At 52.6% G+C, this 21,241-nt stretch overlaps 1 protein-coding gene across 4 annotated transcripts; it reads right to left on the bottom strand.

The window, feature by feature from the left end:
- Positions 1-1,277: 1,277 nt before the first annotated feature.
- Positions 1,278-20,632, bottom strand: HNRNPM (heterogeneous nuclear ribonucleoprotein M). 4 transcript variants are annotated; one of them, XM_041460716.1, is made up of 16 exons: positions 20,452-20,632; positions 18,268-18,437; positions 13,150-13,202; positions 12,382-12,389; positions 12,206-12,299; positions 11,247-11,441; positions 10,777-10,930; positions 9,592-9,641; positions 9,240-9,300; positions 7,258-7,359; positions 6,638-6,682; positions 6,120-6,194; positions 5,620-5,718; positions 4,093-4,874; positions 3,722-3,773; positions 1,278-1,781 (listed from the first exon to the last, which is right to left on the bottom strand). In XM_041460716.1, the coding sequence occupies exons 1-16, from the start codon at positions 20,580-20,582 to the stop codon at positions 1,618-1,620; spliced, it is 2,235 nt and encodes a 744-aa protein (XP_041316650.1). In that variant the 5' UTR covers positions 20,583-20,632; the 3' UTR covers positions 1,278-1,617. The 4 variants fall into 4 exon arrangements, with proteins under 4 accessions (XP_041316650.1, XP_041316651.1, XP_041316652.1 ...); XM_041460717.1 differs by having other exon boundaries at positions 7,258-7,356; XM_041460718.1 differs by lacking the exon at positions 7,258-7,359 and having other exon boundaries at positions 20,452-20,631.
- Between the last annotated feature and the right edge of the window lie 609 nt (positions 20,633-21,241).

The following is a 21,241-nucleotide window of genomic DNA, read 5'->3' as shown; positions in this document are numbered from 1 at the left end:
GGAGCTCAGGGAAGCATCCAAGAACCCCCAGCACCCACATTTGGGACAGCAGCGATGCACAAATCCTCTGGAGCTGAGGGATGAGAAGCACAAGGGGTTTTTTTGGGGGGGAAAACTCCTCCAAACACAGCTTTGCCCCAGCTCTGGAGGATCCCAGAACAATCCATGGATGGTTCTGCTGTCCCTGCCAAGGTCAAAGCCGCAATTCCCGCTCTGGAAGGGTCAGCGCCGAGCTCAGGGCTCGCAGCAGGGGAGAATCGGGGAAATGCCACACAAAAATCCGCGCTCGCTCACGGACAGACCGGAGCTCGGGGCGGGAGCCGGGGAGGGAAGAGCCCCGAGCAACGGGAGCAGAAATCCCGAAGCTCCGGGCACGAAGGGTTCAAACCGGCTCAGCGTGTGCAGCTCCCGGCAAAACCGCCCTCACGGAGCCCCGGGAGAGGCCCCGGGGGCAGCTCGGGGCACGGCGGCCCCGGGAGAGGCCCCGGGAGCCCGGGATGGTTGGGCTGGAGCAGCCTCGACCCTTCCCAACCGCGGGAACAGCCCCGCTGGAGGCTCCATCCCGCCGGGCCGGGCGGGAGCAGCGAGCGCGGAGCGGGGCCGAGGAACCGGGGCCCCCCCGGCCCGGCTGTCCGCACCGGGAGCCGCCAGCGCCGGGGCCCTGCAGGCTGGGAGGGAACGGCGGCTCCGGGCTGGGCCCCGGCGCGCCGCTCGCGGTCCCCCGGGACCGGCCCGGCCCCGCCGGGGCTGCTCCGGGACCGGCCCGGCCCCGCCGGGGCTGTCCCGAATCCTCCCCAGCCCCATTCGGGGCTGCTCCGGATCCTCCCCGGCCGCACCGGGAACCCCCCGGGGCCGTCCTCCCCCTGCCCCAAACCTGATCCGTTTGTGTTAAAAGCGTTTCCTGCAGGAAAAGCGGAATTCTGCCCCCTCTCACCTGCAGCAGGTGCTTGCCCCTTACCTGCCTGGGCCAGACACCCCCGCAGGAGAGAATAAAGAGGTTTTTAACCCCTTTTTCACTTCAAAGCTTTCCGCTGGCACCAACACGACCCAGGGGAGATTTTTTTTAAACCAGCATAGCCGCTGGAGAAAAACCTTGAGCTGGGACTGCCCATGGATTAGGTGGGATACAGGAGAGGGAAGATCCTGCACCCTTGGACGCATTTTAAAGAGATTCTGTCAGAAACCAAGAGGAAGACCGGATTTTTTTTGACAAACTGGAGTTTGAAGAGCTGAGCTGGCAGGGATTTTAAGCAGAGTAAAGGATGCTGCGACGGAAATACTGAACTGGCATTTATTATCAAAGTCAGACTGTTTACATCTGTCAGGTCAACGAAATGCCACAACTACAAAAAAAGATTGTGCACATGGCAGTTCCAATGCAAAAAACCAGTAAAACGGGGCTCCCTCGGTTAAAAAAAGGACTTAAAATGACTCCAGAAAGCAACCGGGTCGGGCTGAACAGCTTTACATCCAGTGGGAGGCGGCGCGGGCAGCGGTGCAGCCGCAGCGGTGCAGGCAGCCGTGCAGCCGCAGCGGTGCAGCCGCAGCCGTGCAGCCGCAGCGGTGCAGCCGCAGCCGTGCAGCCGCAGCGGTGCAGCCGCAGCGGTGCAGCGGTGCCTAGGCGTTGCGGTCGATCCGCACGTCGATCTCGCGGCCGCGCAGCTGCAGCCCGTTCATCATGCGGCACGCGCGCTCCGCCACCTCCGGCGACTCGAACCGCACCACGCCGCAGCCCTTGGACTTGCCGTTCTCCATCTTGATGTCGGCGTAGAGCACGTGGCCTGCGGGACGGCAGCGTCAGGCACGGCCCAGGCCCCGCTCCCACCCCAGGGACTGCTCCCCGCCCTGGCTCTGGCACTCTCCATCCCAAAGACTGATCCCACCCTGGCTTTGGCACTCTCCACCCCAAGGACTGCTCCCCGCCCTGGCTTTGGCACTCTCCATCCCGAAGACTGATCCCCACCCTGGCTTTGGCACTCTCCATCCCAAAGACTGCTCCCTGCCCTGGATCTGGCACTCTCCACCCCAAGGACTGATGCCCACCCTGGCTCTGGCACTCTCCATCCAATCCCCATTCTCCACCCCAAGGACTGCTCCTCACCTTTGCTTTGGCTCTCTCCAGGCAGACCCAATTCCCCATCCCAAGGACTGATCCCCATCCTGGCTTTGGCACTCTCCATCCCAAGGACTGCTCCCCACCCTGGCTTTGGCACTCTCCATCCCAAGGACTGCTCCCCACCCTGGCTTTGGCACTCTCCATCCCAAGGACTGCTCCCCACCCTGGCTTTGGCACTCTCCATCCCAAGGACTGCTCCCCACCCTGGCTTTGGCACTCTCCATGCAGTCCCCATTCTCCACCCCAAGGACTGCTCCTCACCTTTGCTTTGGCTCTCTCCAGGCAGACCCAATTCCCCATCCCAAGGACTGATCCCCATCCTGGCTTTGGCACTCTCCATGCAGTCCCCATTCTCCACCCCAAGGACTGCTCCTCACCTTTGCTTTGGCTCTCTCCAGGAAGTCCCAATTCCCCATCCCAAGGATTGTTCCTCACCCTGGTTTTGGCACCCTCCATCCAGTCCCTGCTCTTCACCCTAAGGACTGCTCCCCATCACGGCTTTGGCTCCCTCCATCCACTCTCTATCCAATCTCAATTCTTCACCCCAAGGACTGCTCCCCACCCTGGCTTTGGCACTCAGAGCTCTGGGAGGTTATTCATATTAATTCCTCAGAGTGAGAAAAGCAACTCACCACATTCATTGAATTTATCTTTCAGCATTTTCCATGTAAAATCAAAAGGCAGCTGTGGGAAGAGAGAAATAAAGCATTACTGAGGCTCTGCTGAATGACGTGCAGGCAACCCCTGCTCCCCAAAAACAGAACACATCCCAGGACAGCCACTGCCATAAAACCATGGATCATGGTCAGCCAGTCCCAAGGACTGATCCCCATCCTGGCTTTGGCTCTCTCCATCCAATCCCCATTCCCAACCCCAAGGATTGTTCCCCATCCTGGCTTTGGCACTCTCTATCCAGTCCCCATTCTCCACCCCAAGGACTGCTCCTCACCTTTGCTTTGGCTCTCTCCATGCAGTCCCAATTCCCCACCCCAAGGATTGTTCCTCACCCTGGTTTTGGCTCCCTCCATCCAGTCCCTGCTCTTCACCCTAAGGACTGCTCCCCATCACGGCTTTGGCTCCCTCCATCCCCTCTCTATCCAATCCCAATTCTTCACCCCAAGGACTGCTCCCCACCCTGGCTTTGGCACTCAGAGCTCTGGGAGGTTATTCATATTAATTCCTCAGAGTGAGAAAAGCAACTCACCACATTCATTGAATTTATCTTTCAGCATTTTCCATGTAAAATCAAAAGGCAGCTGTGGGAAGAGAGAAATAAAGCATTACTGAGGCTCTGCTGAATGACGTGCAGGCAACCCCTGCTCCCCAAAAACAGAACACATCCCAGGACAGCCACTGCCATAAAACCATGGATCATGGTCAGCCAGGAGCTCTTCTCCTGGTAAGGAAATGGCTCCATGGCACCCTCCATCCAGTCCCTGCTCTTCACCCTAAGGACTGCTCCCCATCACGGCTTTGGCTCCCTCCATCCACTCTCTATCCAATCCCAATTCTTCACCCCAAGGACTGCTCCCCACCCTGGCTTTGGCACTCAGAGCTCTGGGAGGTTATTCATATTAATTCCTCAGAGTGAGAAAAGCAACTCACCACATTCATTGAATTTATCTTTCAGCATTTTCCATGTAAAATCAAAAGGCAGCTGTGGGAAGAGAGAAATAAAGCATTACTGAGGCTCTGCTGAATGACGTGCAGGCAACCCCTGCTCCCCAAAAACAGAACACATCCCAGGACAGCCACTGCCATAAAACCATGGATCATGGTCAGCCAGGAGCTCTTCTCCTGGTAAGGAAATGGCTCCAACTGTCCCCAAAGAGTGGCAGCACCCAGTATTAGATATTGTGACTGGAAACAGAGCATGGATGAGATAACATATCAGTGACAATGAATGCCACGGGTGGGAAAGGGCAGGAGTGGGAGAAGGGGCAGCACGAAAAGGAGAAGGAAAAAGGGGCACTCACATTTCTCACAAATATCTGACAGGCTTTCCGGGCCACGCCGGGCGCAGGGCCTCCGGCTCCTCCCAGGGACCCTGCAAAATTCCCTGCGAAGTTGCCCCGCTCCATGTCCATGGGCCGCTCGAAGTTGCTGCCCATGGCCAGCCCCATGCGCTCCATGCCCGCCCCCATGCCCTGCCCCATGGGCGGCCCCATCCTCTCCATGTTGGTGGCCCCGATGCGCTCCAGGCCCATCCTGTCCATGGGGGCGGCTCCCATCCTCTCTATCCCGATCCTGTCCATGGGCGGGCCCCCGATGCGCTCCAGCCCCGCGGGCATCCTCTCTATCACCTGCCCCATGCCCGCGCCAATGCCGGCGGGCACCATGCGCTCCAGGCCGATGCCCATCCTATCCATGCCCGCCCCCATGCGCTCCACGCCCGAGCCCATCCTGTCCATGGCGCCGCCCACGCGCTCGATGGCGGCGCCCATGCGCTCGATGCCGAAGCCGATGCCGGAGCCCATGCGCTCGATGCCCGGCCCCATGCGCTCGATGCCCGGCCCCATGCGCTCCAGGTTGGGGGCCAGGTGGTCGATGCCCAGCGGGGCCATGCGCTCCATGCCCGAGCCCATGCGCTCCACGTTGGAGCCCATGCGGTCCAGCACCAGCCCCATCCTGTCTATCTCCGAGCCCACCCGCTCCATCCCGTGCCCCATGCCCGCCGGGATCCGCTCGATGCCCGAGCCCATCCGCTCGATGCCAGGGGCCATCCTCTCGATGCCGGGAATGCTGGCGTTGCCACCACCTGCAACACAGCACGGACAGCATCAGCAGCTGGGCGGGGAGGCAGGATTTGCTCTGCCGGGATGAATTTCATCACCCAGAGCTCCCCCAGGCCAGGGCTCTGCGCCTGCAGGGTGAGGCAAACTCAGATGCTCTGCCAGACCCCCCTGCAGAGCTGTCCCAGCCCTGGGACCCCAAAATAAGGATGTGGAGCTGCTGGAGAGAGTCCAGAGGAGACCCCAGAGCTGCTCCCAGAGCTGGAGACCCTCTGGGGCTCTGGGAGAGCTGGGGGTGCTCACCTGGAGAGGAGAAGGCTCCAGAAGAGCTCAGAGCTCCAGGAGGCTGGAGAGGGACTGGGGACAAGGGATGGAGGGACAGGACACAGGGAACAGTTCCCTTGATTCTGATATGTTGGGATTTGGTCATTAAACCAAATTAAATCTGGAAGTTGATGGAGGAGCTCTGCCTGCTCAGAGATGTTTGGGTTCAGCTTTGCTCCAGAAACTCTGCAGTTTCATTACTGAGATTGCCCAGTATTTCCAGGGGACATGCCTGGAAGTTAAATGTGACACAGGCAGCAGGAAAAGCAGGATTTTGTTTTCACTGACAAAAATTAACAACTTCCCAGCAGCATCTGAAAGCCAGACAGCAAATTCCTGCAGCAAATCTAAAACCTGCTTATTTTTGTCTCTAACACCCCCATAATTTTTGTGAGCAGTTCAGGGATGAAAAGCAGGCAGGAAATGGATTTCATATACTGCACTCACCTATTCCCCTCTCCAGGGTCTCTCCAAAACTCCGGGACATTCCCATCTCATTTCTTCCAAACTCCCTCTCAAATCCCCCTCCCATGGCACGATCCATCTCTGCAAAGAGGAAGAGGAGAAGTTTGCAGAGGGTTTTATGGTCCCTGAGAGAACATTTTACCACAGGAATCATCTCGAAGATTCACAGCACAGGAGGGTTTTTGTGATTTTCTCCTGATCATTTCGTCATGGCTTCAGGAGCCCAAAGCTCCAAGGAAAAGCAGGATTTTCCCCAAACACATGGGAGGCTCTGGGCACTGGACAGAGCCAGAATCTTTCTGAATAAACCCTGCAAGTTACCATCAATAAATCACTGGGTTTGTGCAGCTCAGGAACCACAAGGGCCTTGAGGACACAGCTGGAAAAACCCCAAATTATTCCCATAAAAGTGAGAAGAGGCTCCTGGCAAGAGGGATCCCTCCCAGGGAAGGCAGCAGGACACACAAGAACCCAGAGCCTACCGCTCATCCTGCCCATGTTCATCCCGGCTGGGAAGCGGCCGATGTTTTCCATGCCACCGAAGGGACCTTCCATTCCTAAAAAACACATTTGCCAGGGATTCTTTAGCAGAGCATCGCAGCTCCACGCTGCACAGCCAGCAGCTGCTGCCACACAACATTCCCACAGGCACGAGACAGCTCCCTACCACCAGTTCCCAAAAAGGGGTCAGGATTTGGGCACAGCTTTATGAAAACCATGGAATCACAGAGTGGTTTGGGTTGGGATATTGAGGATCCAGCTCCAACCCCCAGGGATGACACTTCCAGATCTCCTGAGCTAAGGAAGCACAGGTCATGTTTTATGGGATGTACCCACCCTCCCCACACACCTGCAGCAGTCTGAATACCCAAAAATGACCAAATTCTTGCTAAATTGGTGGTGATTCCCCAGCACACAAATTCCTGCCACATGCACACAGCTCAGTCTGCAGGACTTCCACAAAGGCCAAGCCAGGAACAGATCAAGAACCACAGCTTACCTCCCATTTTATTCATTCCAAAGCCCATGCCTTCCATTCCCATTCCTCAAAATAAAAGAGAAAGCTTTATATAGCAGGTGTCATCCAAGAAATTCCAGCCAAAGGCTGCAGAACTCAAACCACACAACACATCCATGGCTTGGGCTGAAGAGCTTACATGGGATAAGTCTGAGATTTCAACATTCCTGCTCAGAAAATCAAGCAGCAAAGGGGAAAAACCCACTGGCATTTCGACATGGAAAGCTGAGTGTGTGCTACTTTTTAGGTGGCTCTTTGAAACTTGTGCTATTTCAACAGATCCTCACCAAAGATTTGCAAGCCCACTAGAGGTGTTAAAAGTGAGAGATGGTTTGGAGTTTCATGGATCTTTGCAGTGTCTGCTGCTCATGCTCAAGAGTCAGAAAATGAGAGAGCTGTGTCTTGACCACAGTGAAAAAAAAATAAAAAAAATGGAGCAGTTGGTTAAATTCAAGTTTCCATTATCAAGCTGAACAAAAAAACTCATTTGGCTTTAACATTCCTAAGAAACTACCAACTTTTTGGGGAGGCAAACAAAGCTATCTACCTTCTACACAGCTTAAAGCTCTCATGAAACAAAAGCATAGGAGTAATCTTCTTACCTCCAGGTCTCATGTTGCCCATTCCCATGCCTTTGTTTAAATGATTTGCATCAATAGGTTGACCTCCAGGTCCTAATCCCATGCCAATACCACCAAGACCATCTGAAGAAAATATTCAGATATCAAAAAAGCCTTCTTTCCATAGTTTGACAAAACAGCAAGTTTTATTTCTTAAGTAATTGACTTTCATTCTCCAAAAAAAGCTTGCTGTGTCCCCCCTGTGGGGTGTGTACTGAAAGCAGGGAAGTGTGGAATAAATCAAGAGTAGATGTGTCTTGAAATAGGCTAAAAACTATCTCCAATTATTTGGTTTTATGTTTAAATTTCCATCTTACTGCTGAGAAAACTTGGTTTGGAGCTGACTCCTGAAAAATAACTGGCTAGAACACTGCTTCATTTGGGCAAAGTCCTCAGCTGAGGAGGGTGGAGTGGGCAATTTGGGAGAAGATCCCCTAAACCTGTGCACAGTTCTCACCTCCAGCCCTGCCAGGGTTGGCCCCTTGCAGGGGAGAACTGAAGCAGCCATGGATCAATGACAGCCACCGATGGAATTGCGAGCACACAGCCAGCCTCTCTCTGAGCAAACACCACACTGCACTCCCAGGCAGAGCTCAAGCTGCCTGCAGGATTCCCCAGCCCAAAGAAAGAAGAAAAAGCCCTTTTTTTCCTGAAGCAGGAAGAAAGTTCTAGTGCTTGGCACAAACACCAGCTCATGGCATCCTCTGCCTGCAGGATTCCCTCGTTTCCAGCTCAGCACTGAACACAGGAGTGTTGAATCTTGTTTTAAAACAGCACAAGGTCCCCCTTCCCCGCCCCAGTAAAGGCCAAAATCCAGGCTTCCAGAGGGATTTAGGGAGTTTTACACCAAGGTCATGGAATTGGAACCCAATGGCTTTGTCCTGAAGAGAGGAACATCCTTACAGTGACACTGCTGCTGAGGAAGGCCTTGACAGGCACTGAGAGCTCAACTAGGGAGGGAGGGACTAATTAATGCTCATTAATAATGGACAATTTAGCAGCACACAACAGGTCTGGTTCCCAGGAAGAAAACAGCATCTGAATTCAGAGAATGCCAGAATCCCAGACTGGTTTGGGTTGGAAGGGACCTTAAAGCCCTTCCACAGCTCAGGACAATTCAAATTCCATCAACAGCCCCAATTTAGCAGCATTTGAGCAAATTCAGCCTCCAGCTCTTCAGTCCCAACTCTTCTCTTCAGTATTGCAGTAGCTCATCCCAGCATGGCCGAGGTTTTGAGGGCCTCAGCTCAGCCCAGGTCACATCCACAGCTTTGGGGGATTCCCAGGGATGGAGACTCCTCAGGAGCTCTGAGCAACCCAGTCACCCTCCCAGGAATGTTTCCTCACATCCACGTGGAGCCTGTGGATTTCCACTGCTGGTTTAGACTTGATCTTTTAGTTCATTCAAATTCCAAGTTGGAAGGAGCAGCTTGGGGCAGCCAATTATTCTGAATTTTCATCTCCTGGGTTTTGGTCGGTGCTTTCTGCATCCTGCACCTCCAAGAAGAGCCTGGTCCCCTCTTCTTTCCATATTTAACACATTGATAAGATCTCCTTTGGAAATGTGAAGGCCTGGAAGGCTCCCAGGTCCTGAATTCAGCCCTTCCAATTTAAGGGAAAACATTCCATTCCCAGAGCACCATCCCACAGAAGGATGATTCACTGTGTTTCCATTAAATCCCACTCTTAATGGAAGGCACTGGGATCTTGGAATTGCAATGGAGAGCTCTGGAAGCCTTGAGAAGGTGAATGTTTTAAGACAAGCTTCTGGCCATGAGCTGAAAGAAGTATCCAAAAAATCACTGAGCAGCTCTTCTTCACTATTCCCCTTTCTGAAATTATTCAGGAATTTGGATCCCAGTTTTCCAGTCTGAACCAGAGTTTTACTGGGGCTGGGACTGGTTCCCAGGTGCTGACCAGGCAAATAAAAAGCAGAAGATGCTGAATCAAGCAGGGACACTTACGAGGGAGTTGCTGGGGTCGCTCTGGGGGGAAGAAATCTCCTTTGGGGAAGGCTCGTTCATCCTAAAAGGAATTCAACACGTTAAAGCTGGCAAAGAAAGCAGGAAATTATTTCCTGATTCTTAAAACTTTGAATTAAAATACAGAAATTTCAAGTTAAAGCAGTCTTGACTGTAGTCTTGATTTGTCTTTTAGCAAAATAATCTGAATTAACCTTCCCTGATTGCATCAATTCAGCAGGCAACAGGCAAATCACACATTTCCCCCTCTGGATTTTGATCCACCCTTGAAAGCACAGATTCCCCTCAGAGCAGGAGTGCACTGCCAGGTCAGTGGGAATGGGGGTGTCCTCACCATTTTGACGTGCATGGGTCTGTCAAAGAGCAGCTGCCCATTGAACATGGCTGGGGGTCGTTAAGGATCATTGTTCCAGCACTGAGGGCTCTGCCAGGGAGCACAAAAACCCCCTCAGAAAATCCCATCTCCTCAGTTACCATTCACAGATTATCACAAATCCTTCTGTCTTCTCCAAAACTAAAAAGCCTTGAAATCCAAATATACTGAACATTCGGAAAAAAAAGGCTTTTTGAACTTAAAAAAAAAAACTGTAACAACACATTTCTGGGTAGGATTAAGTTCACAAAGAGATACAAAACATAACTCTTAAGTCAGCCCAAGTGTTTAAATGTTTCCTCAGTCACTTCATCCACTGAAAACAGGAGAAAACAGGGAAAGTTCCACAGCAACATCACATTCTGAAGTGTGCCATACCAGCAAATCCTCTGCCCAAGTCTGGCTCACACAAGGTTCAGTGGGTGCAGTGCAGAAGGGAATTAACACTCAAACAGAAACTCTGGGAAAGGGGGTATTTTCTTCCTATCCATACAATACCATAACCAGGAGCTAGAGAGCAATACCTGGAATTTTATTGCTGTTTGGTTTCTAGGGGGCAAATCATTGCTTGCCAGTGAAAGGGAACAGGAACACAGCAGCTCTGTGTGCCTTGGCACAGCTGCAGTGCAGAAGGGAATTTACACTCAAACAGAAACTCTGGGAAAGGAAATAGGGGGTATTTTCTTCCTGTCCATACAACACCATAACCAGGAGCTAGAGAGCAATACCTGGAATTTTATTGCTGTTTGGTTTCTAGGGGGCAAATCATTGCTTGCCAGTGAAAGGGAACAGGAACACAGCAGCTCTGTGTGCCTTGGCACAGGGACCTTTTCCCTCTCCAGATAAATCTTTTCAGATAACTGCACTTTAATACTAATTACAACCTAGAGACAGAAACTCATCTGGGACAGAAGTACATTTATCCATGTAGGAAAGAGAACTTCCTTTGCTAAAGATCCTGAGCAAACTGCAACAATTCCTTCAAGACAGAATTTTGTCTCCGTTTCCCTTTTCCTCCCATTTCCCACCCACTACAACCTGACCTTCCCTGCCACGCCAACATCCTCCTTAGGGATACAATTCCCCCTGTGCCCTGCTGCGTTTCCTGGGTTCTGTGCCCCACTGCCAGCCTGCTGCCAAGGATACAGATGGCCTGCACGGCCTCGATGGCCTGCTCGAAGGTGACAGTGCCGATGCCGCGGCTCTTGCCGTCCTTGTCCTCCAGGATGTCGGCCCGCACCACCACCCCAGCCATGCTGAACACCTCCTTCAGCTTCTTCCAGCCCACCTTGTAGTCCAGCTGGAAAACAGGGCATTGTTGGGAATGCAAGAGAGATTTCCATGAGAAAACAGCTTTAGTGGGCTCCTGTCCTTCTGGTATTGGCACTGAAGTTGTCAGAGAGCTGAGATAAAATTCAATCCAAGCACAGAGGTTTGTTCAAAAATCCCAATTAACAGACACTGAGCACACCTTAACTGAGAACCTCCTTTGCACAGAGAATCAACAGGACACAGAGGAACTTTTCCTGGAATTGCCAAGGCTTTTCCTCCCTCAGATTTGCCCAGCTGAGAGGCCCCCACTGCTGGATCTGCAGCAGGGGGTGCCCAGCACTCACGTTGGCCACGAAGACGGTGCTGCCGAGGCGGCCGGCCTGCAGGGCGTGGATGATCTCGTTGGGGATGTTGGGGTTGTTCAGGATGCTGGGGGGGATGTTGATCATGCCAGGGCCACCAGGGCCAGGCCCGATGCCCATCCCTCCTGCTGCCATCACCTTCTGCATGGCCCTCCTGGCGTGCTCCCCGTCGGGGTCCTGGGACACACACACACACACTCAGATCAGATCCCCCGTGCACCATGGTCAGTGCCAGGGCTCCAGCAGGCACAGACAGGAGTTCCCCTTTATCCCAGGGTACCTGCTCCCTAAGCATTCCCAGCCAACTGCCTCCCTCTCCTTGGCAGTCAATTTATTTAATTTTAGCCAACACCAGCACCCTTTTATCATTTAAATTGATACTTTTATTATTGGTACCTTTATTACTGGAGTTACTCCTCCCCAGGCATTTCCCTGGTTCCCAAGGTGTTTATCCATCATTAATAACAACAACAAACCTCTGTTACATCTGTTCCAAACCCTGATAAACCCCCAGTGCCACTGGAGAGGGTTTGGAATGAACTCCCAGGACTGGCTGTCAGTAGTAAAGCCACTAAAATGGAAACACATCTTTGAGGTATTCCAGGAAAGAGCTGATTCTATGGAATTGTTGGTGGAATCCATCCATTCTGATGCCAGAATTCAAAGGGAAGTTTGTAAAGAACAAACAGGGAGGTTTCTGTGTCCAATCATTAACAAAGGAACTGCAATTAAAGCCAAACTCTGGCTTTGTCCTCACAGCAAATTCAGTCTTGATAATCACAAGTTCAGCAGTGGTTAAAATGATTAGAAAAAGGCTGACTGGGGGTTTTTATCCTATTTAAGTCCTGCTTTCTGTCCATTATCCTCTGAGTCAGCCCCAATCCCTTAACAAGAACTCCCCTTTCCCCCTCCACCCCTGCCAGAACAGATCCCCTCCTTACTTCTTTCACTTTCAGGGGTCTCCCACCAAGACTGTGCTTGTTCAGAACTTCAGCAGCCTTCTTCATGCTCTCCTCCATCTTGAACTCAACCACCCTGTGGGGACACGACACAGCTCAGGATGTTTTGTTTGAAGAAGTTTCCTTGGATTTCTGGTAAAAATTCAGAGTGAACTTACGCGCATCCCTGGCGAGGCGATTTCCCAGGGCAGTCACAGGGAGGAGGGAAGAGAGAAGAAATAAAGTCAGTGAAAGCCCAAATCACACAAAACTATTTTATTATTAAAGCCAAATCACATCAGTTAAGCCCTACCAGTGAAAATAAATGTAACCTTACACAGGCAAGCCTCCAATAGTGGAATTCCATAATTTCTTATGCCTTAACAGGATTAACCTGGGGTCTCTGAGGTTGTAACAAACACTAAATCCCGACTCTCCACGAAATACCACACGCTTCCTGTGACCTGCTCTTCCCTGGCATACAGCAAAACCCTCCACACTCTCACCCTAAATCCATATCCTTCAGGACACTTAGGAGTGCTCCTATTGTCTTCCCTGATGCTGGACTCAAGGCCCATGAAGGCACTGAACGTTTACATTTAGGAATTTACCTCTCTCTACTGGCCCAGGAAGTGGAGTTTGCAGCACCTGCTGTTGCACCCTGGCCCTTCCAAACTCAGCCAACCACTCGAGTGACTTTTCCAAAGCACAGGAATATTCCAGAGCCCTGTCCTGCCTGCTGGGCTCCAGGGTCACACGGCCAACGCCAACGGCACGCAGGGAACAGCTCCTGCCTGAACTGCAGAGCCCACCCCACCTCCTCCCATCCCACAGCACTCCTGACCTAGAGCCGCTGCACATCCACACTCTGAGCCTCCCTGGCCTCCTGTCCAGCACACAGAAACATTTCAGGTAGAAAATCCACAAAGAAACTCTCAAACACTTACCCTTGACTTTCCTTCAGCGTCCATTAAGAGCTCCACGTATGTTACCTCACCAACTACAAATCAGATTCCAGACGACACAGATACCAAGGGAGAAAAGCCAAGAAAACAATGGGAATTTAGAACAATCAACAACCGTGTATGGAGCCTCTGCCTTATAAGAAAGCCCAGAAACACTCCATGTTCTCTAGACCTCAAAACTGGACAATTACAGGTATGCAGTAAAGGTTTCAAGCACTTCAATATGTTCTTGGTTTTCCTCCACCTCAAAAGACAAATTTCCACAGTTCCCTGGATCTTTAGTGCCCGCTCGTTACCTGAGGCAATCCAAACCCATGGGAAAGGCTGCAGGAACAAGTTTCCTTCACTTTCCACAGGATGCAGACCTGGCTCCATCATCCAGAATTTCAAGTGACTTGTTTTTGTCAGGGTTTAAAAACAAAAAAAGGAGTCACACTGAACCAAGAGATCAAGATATCACTGCTTGCCTGCTATTTAACAGGTTTTTTTAAAGCCACAATAAATTCTATTTTAGCTTTAAAATCTGCCATATTTGCTCTCAAGAATAAAAGGCAGAAGTTCATGGAAAACTCCACCTGCCCCTTTCCTCACAGGATTGGGATTGCCTCTCTAGGACCAAATAACCCTGGCAGGGAGCTCCAGAATGCAACTACCCAAATGGCTGCTGCCTTTGAAGGGACTGGCATACAGAAGAATGGAATAAACATTTTAAAATTTATTTTTCCTTTCTGATTTTACAAGTCCTAGGGTTTAAATTTAAACCAGGAGGACTCCAAGCTGCATTAGCTGGACAGTGGAACGTTTTATTTGTGGGAAACCACGAGCCAGTTGAGTGATGAATAGTTTAACTGGAGCAAGGAACTGGGTTTTTACAAGACTCTGCCAGGGACAGAGGGAGGTGCTCAGCCTGACCTCCACCAGGCCCAGCAATTTACAGGACACTGTGGAAAACTGACAGCCTGGAAGGGCTCTCTTGAAGCTGGAAAAAAAGAGGAATGCTTAACGAAACCACTGATTTGTAATCTCCATTTCTTATTTTAAACAATAACTTAGCAGTAAGAGCATTCCAGCCAGAGAACAGGATGAACAGCTCTGATCCACTCCTGCTTTTGGGAGGACAAGGTCTGAGGCTGGAAAAGGCTGACAGGTCCCTCTGAAAGGGACTCCACTGAGTGTCCACTACCACCCACAGCTCCAGCAGCTCGACCCACATTGGTGTCAAGCCTGAGAAGGAATTCCAGTCTCTAATCCCCCTGAGCTCCCAAGGAGTCCTGGGGGCTCAGCACTGCCACGAGGTTCTGATGCCATCCAGCTCAAGAGCAGCAGCCAGAGTCCAACCACACCTGGGGCAGGAGTCACCAGTTCTTCCCAGGTGAGCTCCACTCCAAAACCTCTGCGAGCCACAGCTCCCAGGTCTGGCACTCCCCGCACCGAGGGCTCTCCTCTCCCAGCCACTTCACCTACAGCTCCTCACAAACAGCTCCCTAAGGAGTTTGCCAAGCTTGAGGATATCCAGTGCAACTGAACATCTGCTCTTGTAACCAATCCCTGACTCTGAACCACAAGATCTCCAGGAATCTCTTGGAAAGTTGAGTCGGTGACAATTTTGCTCAGAGCTTCCTGTTGAAGCCTTACATAAAAATCCAAATATCCAGCCTGAAGTAGCTGCTTTGCTTTAAAGGACACCTGAACTTCCTGAAGAGCCCAATTTCAGAACAGCAGGAGGGGGGAATGACACACAGAGTGCAACAGCTCTGAGCCAAGACAGAGCCCACAACCACTGCCACGAAAATGCATTAATTTCACCTTAAAATGTGAGAGGAGCCAGCCCAACCCCTCTGCCAGGAGAAAGGAAACCTTTTTTAAGAAGCTAGGCTGGGTCACATTTTATTTGGAGTTTTGGGGTGTTTTTCTATATTCCAAACCACAGGATGCCTTGGAAAAGTACAAAGAGCAGATATCCATGTGCTAGACCAGGATAAATGCCCAGTGACCCTGGCAGGATTCCCTCCTGCCAGAGAACAGCTGGATTCTGACAGGGAACATCCCATAGCTACAAGTGGAGAAATTTCATCCAAGCACAAAAACTGTTACTTCAGGAGCTTCCCAAGGGAGGAAACTTCCAAAAAAGATTGGCTCCAAGTCACTGCAGGTTCAATTAAGGAACATGTTCCCCATGGTGTCTTTAAGACTTAATGCAGAGGAGACTGATTTATGGATTTATTTAAACCTCACACCTAAAGTTGGGAAATGGAGCTTTTCTCAAACCAAGAGACTGGAGCAGAATTTACTGCAATAACCAGAAATGCAAACTGAAGGAAGCTTCAGTGCTATTTATCACAGGCACTATTTTTAATCCTCTTTTAAACTTTGTATCACTTCCCAAAGTTTATCAGTACAGAAAGTGCCGATGTTCATGCTGGGCTGCTCCAGCAGAATTCCAATACTCTGCAGGGCCTGTCCAGGAAGCTCAGATCAGGATTCCCAGGGTGATCTGAGGCCCTGAAGACACATCTGGGAACTCCCCAGAACAAACTCAAGACAGAAATAAGAACTTTAGGTTGGGCAATTTGATTTTAACAGTTTCTGACAAGCCAAAGAGCTCTGAGAGGTGTGAAAGGTGCAGAGAGGGAAGTGGGAGCAAGCACAGAACTGGGACAGGGGAAATGCTTTGTAGCAGCTATTCCTTGGCCTCCAGGGCCAAAATAAATAATAAACATGGAAGGAAAACCCCAAACTGGCTGAATGTCTCCTCATCTTTTGAAGAAGAAGTGATCCAAGAGGATCAAAAAGCTTCACACTCCCAATGCGAGGTAAAGCAGAGCTAGCCACAGCTCCTCCCTCATTTACAGGTAAAAGCTTGGGACAGGCATCCCCTGAAAAGTCAAAAGGGAGAGAAGAGGAGCAAGGTTTACACATGCAAAGCTTTGGCTAAGAAGGGAGAAGGAAAACCTTCCCAAAGCAGAGACAGCAGTCAGCAATTCTGTCCCAGACGGGGAAAGGAAACTTCCCTTTTGCAAGAGAACACCCAGACAAAGCGGTGATTTAGGCTCTTGAAGAGCTCAGGCAGCAGAGGGAGTGAAAAGCTCCCTGCAGCCAGGGAAGGGCTGAGATTCCTTGGAAAGATGATGAAAGCCCAAAAGCAACTCATCAGAGACTTCAGCCAATGGAAGGGGGAAGAGGCTAAGGGGCAGAACAGCACATTCCCTCCCCATCCCTCACCCCCTGACTCCCCAGAACTCCACACTGTGACCAAATCCTGGGGACTCTGCAGGAAGGTAACACCTTGTGTCTGCCAGCAAAACGAGGGAGTTCCAAACAAGAACATCTCTTCATTCCATTACCAACATTCCCACTGCATACCTGTAATTGAGTTTCTCCAACCAATCCACTGGGATGCCCGAGCATGGAGAGAGAGAGAGGAGGCACCTGGAGCAGCCTGGCCACTCCCAGGCTGCAGGAACAGCGGCACCTCCCCGAGCTGAGCTCCTGCTGCTACAGCCCAGCCCTGCAGAGCCCTCACACACCCAGGGTTTCCCCTTGGGCACAGAATTCCACCTGCTCCCAGAGCCTGGGACGTTTGGCCTGGCGTTCTTACGCTTCCGAAGCAAGAATTCCAAGGGGTCAGAGTTCCTGGGGCTTGGAACTGCTCTGCCTCAGGGCAAGGACTGAGCAAGGCCGAGCACAGCGCGAGAGCAGCAGTCTGGGAGAAGGCCAGAACAACTCCACGGCAAATCCAAACGGTTGGATTCACCAGCAGTGCCAAACCCCGGGAATGATCCCAGTTTTAGCAGGACAAGCCCTGCAGCCAGAAGGAAAAGCTCCAATGTTCCCCTAGGAGCATCTGCTGGAATGAGCAGCTGAACAGCCCGGCAGGAAACAACCTCAGCCCGGCCTCTGCCATCCACGGGAACTGGAGAGAAACCAGCAGACACTGGGAACGGGATTCAACACAGCACAGAGAGCTGGACATCTCCACACCCGGAACGCCAACGGATCTGGGGCAGCCACGGGGCACTGAGGGCTCCATCCATAACCAGGGCCTGCTCAAGCAGCCCTTGAGGCTGACACTGCTGCCATGGCACAAACACTGCTGGCTCTCAAACAGCCCCTGGCTAGGGAAGCTCCCAGTCCCGACGGCTGCTCCACAGACTCTGTTCCCTCTTGCCGCCGAAGACAAACAATTTAAACCCTCTGGAACTTGGTTTTCCCCTTCTTTAGGCCACACCTCAAACACCTGAACTGTCAGTCCTTACCCAGCTCCAGCACAATGACCACTGCCCACTACCCTGGCTGAGGCTCTGTATCCAGAAGTGCCCCACAGGAAATGTCGTGCTGTTACTCTGAACTTGGTTTAGACATTTCAAGGCTGGAGAAGCCAAGGATTTTCTTGCCACTCCACTGCACTTCCAAGGTGACTTGAAAACTAGAAAGCTGGGCACCAGCCTGAAGAAATGACACTAATTTAGACTTGTCACTACCTGAGTACTCAGCTCAATCTCTTCATCTTCCTCAAGAGATGAAGATGTTCAGGCCAGCAAAGGCAGCTCCCATCCACATGGGAATTAAAGGGAATTGTGGAAGGGGGAACACCACAAACCTGATTTCCAAAGCCCTGCTTCTGCTGCAGCACATACCAAAGCACCAACCTTATTTTGCAGGTCACCCTTAAATACACTGAACTGCAACCAATGGCAGAATGGCTCTTGAAGCCAGCTCAAACCCCTCCAAATCTGGGGACACAGCTGGATATCCACACACCAGAGCAGGATGTAACCACCTGAATGCCCAAAAAACATTAAAATGCCTCAGAAAGTTCTGCTGCACTGCAAGGCTAAAATCTGCTGAAAGCCTGGGGGTGGATCCCTAAGGAAAACACTGCTAATCCTGGGATGAGGCTCTACAGCTGCATGGCACAGGTCTCCACAGGAACCATCCCTGGAAGGCTGCCAGGGACGAGGCTGTGCCACACCCAGAAGGCTTCCGGAAGAGTTTCCCAAACTCTGTGGCCAAGTGCAGCCAGAAGTGCAAGTGCTGAGCTACAGACAGAGCCAGGCACAGGCTGGAGCACACAGCCTCTCCACCTGAGCTGCACTTTACCTTTCTCTTTGACCAGGTCCTTCAGCGACTGCCACTTGACGTCGAAGGGGATGTTGGTGATGAAGGCTCGGTACCTCTTGGCGGGGTTGGCGTAGGGCTCGAAGCGGTTCCCTCCCCTCTTCATCCCCTTCTCCTTCTTCTTCTCATTCGGGGTCGGGCGCTCGCCTTCGCTGCAAGGAGAGAACTCCTGTGAGCTGCTGGGGATGGAGCAGTGCCAGCACCCCCAGATGGAACAAACCAGAATCACTGAACCCCAGAGCAGCTCGGGTGGGAAGGGACCTTAAAGCCCAGCCCGCCTGGAAAGGAAAAAACACCAAACCAAGGGAAGAAAAAGCTTCAGCCTCAGTCTTACATAATTCCCTTCACTAATCCAATTAATCTCCTTGCTCACTCAGTGCTGCTGGAGAAGATGCACCAACACATGTTGAGGAGGAATTCAGAACACATCAGATAAAAAAGCTGGAGTTTCTACAGTCTCTCTGTCCTGAGCTTTTCCCAGCCCAGGACCTGTGCAGCTCTGCAAACTGCAGGTCAGAAATCCCAGCTCCATCCCCTCAGGACCATTTCAATCCCTGAACACACCCAACAGCCTGCAGGGAAAAAGGAAATTGAGAATGTTGAGGCCTCTGAAGGTTTCTATCTGAGTGTGTTCCCTGCTTCCATCACCCAAAGCTTCTCCAGACACAGGGATGGGAATTTTCCAGTCTTTCTCTCACTGAGCTTTTTAAAAGCTTCTTAATTAATGAAATAATTAAAACTCAAAAATTAGACTTGAAATAGGACAATGCTTTTTCCACCTTCATTTCCATTTGGTTGATGAAATAACACAAAATGCAGTTGTGTTAAAAGCTGCACTCTGATTTTAGTTGTTATTTCTTAAACTGGATTTCCCCAAGGCCACTGAGATCGTGCCCACAGGAGCGTTGGTGTTATCCCTGGGGAATCAAGAGCTCTGCCACGTGGAGCTGGACATTCCAAACAGAACTGCACCTGCAGACACAAACAAATCCCCTGGAGGCATCCCAAACATAACAGGGGCAGGAAAACCAAAATCGTGGCAGAGAGATATCTTTATTTATACTTCCAGGAATGAACTGGCTCCTCGTGCAGACAAACTGCTGATTCCATGTTGCCAGGAGTGCTGGGAACAGAATCCAGGGTGGGAACACCCTCCCCTGTCCCTGGGATCAGGGATGTCTCTGCCCCTGCCTGGCTCAAGCTGCAGTCAATGAAATTGTGTCTGTCGGTATTTTACTGCCCAAAGCACAGTCTGACTGCTCTCCAATGGAAAAAAAACATGAATATGGATCTTTTTCCCCTAAAGCGACACTTGGAAAGCTGTTCCTGGTCTCGGGAAACACAAACCCAAGCTCGAGTCTGCAGCAGGAATCACAGCACACCAGGTTCAACCTGATTCTTATCACCCCGCCTGAAACTGAGGCCAGAAACGCCCTGAGGGAGAGAAGTCCTTTCTACTCAGTGGATTTGGTACCAAAACCGGCTTTGCCAAGTGTGGAATTTTCATCAAGCATCAACGTGAGGAAGTGAGAAGCAGCTGAGGCTTTCTGTGCCCTTCATCCCCACGTTTACAGAGCCGGAACTGCAGCGCTGCTGATTCTGGTTTAAATTTCTCTAACGTTTTACCGAGAGATTGTGCAATCCCTCGCGGGCAGCACCTTAAACCCTCACCCTCGAGGTGTCTGCGCTCCTAAATCCCCTCACGCGTAAACCACCCCCAAAAAGGAGCACTCGGCTCCAAAGCGTGCAGCGGGATGAGGGCAACGGAGTTCTCACAACTTACTGACAGCACAAAAAGTAACGAACTTAACCTCCCCCACGCTGGCACAGCCTGCTCCGCCCAGGGAGGCCGAAACCCCACCAGAACTCAGCTTTTCCCGAGGGGATGGCGGCGGTCCCAGGGCTCCCTTCCCGCCGGGACCGGGCCCGGAGCGCCGAGGGAGCCCCGGAGGCGCCTTCGGGACGGCCCCGCCCGGGATCCCAAGGCGGGCCCGGAGGGAGCAGCGCCAGCAGCGGCCCCGCACACCGCTATCGACCTCACCGGTACCGCTCGCCGGCCCCGCTCCGTCCCGCCGCCCTCAGGCCGGGCCCACGAGCGGGGAGGCCGCACGCGGCCCCGCGGCCCCTCGGCCCCACCGCCTGGGCGGCCCCTCACGGCCCCCCTACCTCTTAGGGGGCGGCCCCCCCGCGCCGGCCGCCCCGTTGGGCGCTGGCGGAGCCGCCGCTGCCGCCGCGGCCGCCGCCGGGGGCGGCTCCATTTTCCCGGGGGCGTTTTGCGAGGCCGCGGCCGCCGCCATTTCCCAGCGCGTCCTTTGTGTGGGGAGCGCGGGGCACGACGGGACGGCGCCGCAGGCCGGGCCGCCAGGGGGCGCCGCGCCGCGCATGCGCGCCAGGGGGAACGAGCGGCGGGCGGCGAGGGGAGAAACGGCGCGCGAGGCGCTGCGCGTGCGCGGTGAGGCAGCACGGCCGCCCGCGCCGGCTGTAATGGCGGGGGTGCGCGGGCGCGGTGCGGCGGCGCCGTGTAAAAGGGGCGGGCAGCAGCGGGGAGTGAGGATTTGAGAATGCGCAGGGCTGCAGCCACGCGGTGCGGGCGGGGCTGGCGGCAGCGGCACCTGGGACTGCCCGCGCTGGCGGCTGAGCCCGTGGCAGGCGCGCTGTACGGAATGGCGGCAATGGTAACGCCGCATGCGCAGTGCGGCCGTGCCGTACAGCATGGCTGCCATGGCCGCGCATGCTCAGTGGAGTGAGCGAAAAAGCAGCCGCAAACTCAAATGGGCTGAGTCCTCGGTGTTTGGAAATAAAGCGACATTTTAGACACAAACCAGACTGTTTGGGGACTGTTATCTACATGATGAGTATGCGTCATGGCAGATCAGGGGATAGCGGGGCCCGCATCCCATGTTGCTGTGAGGAAGCCGAGTTTCCCCAGCCCCGGATCGGAGCCCCGGGGTTCCCT

This window comes from Pyrgilauda ruficollis, unplaced genomic scaffold (genome assembly GCF_017590135.1).
Source record: "Pyrgilauda ruficollis isolate IOZ18807 unplaced genomic scaffold, ASM1759013v1 scaffold148, whole genome shotgun sequence".
Taxonomy (NCBI): Eukaryota; Metazoa; Chordata; class Aves; order Passeriformes; family Passeridae; genus Pyrgilauda; species Pyrgilauda ruficollis.
Note: the sequence above shows the minus strand (reverse complement) of the source record. Positions and strands in the feature narration are given on the sequence as shown.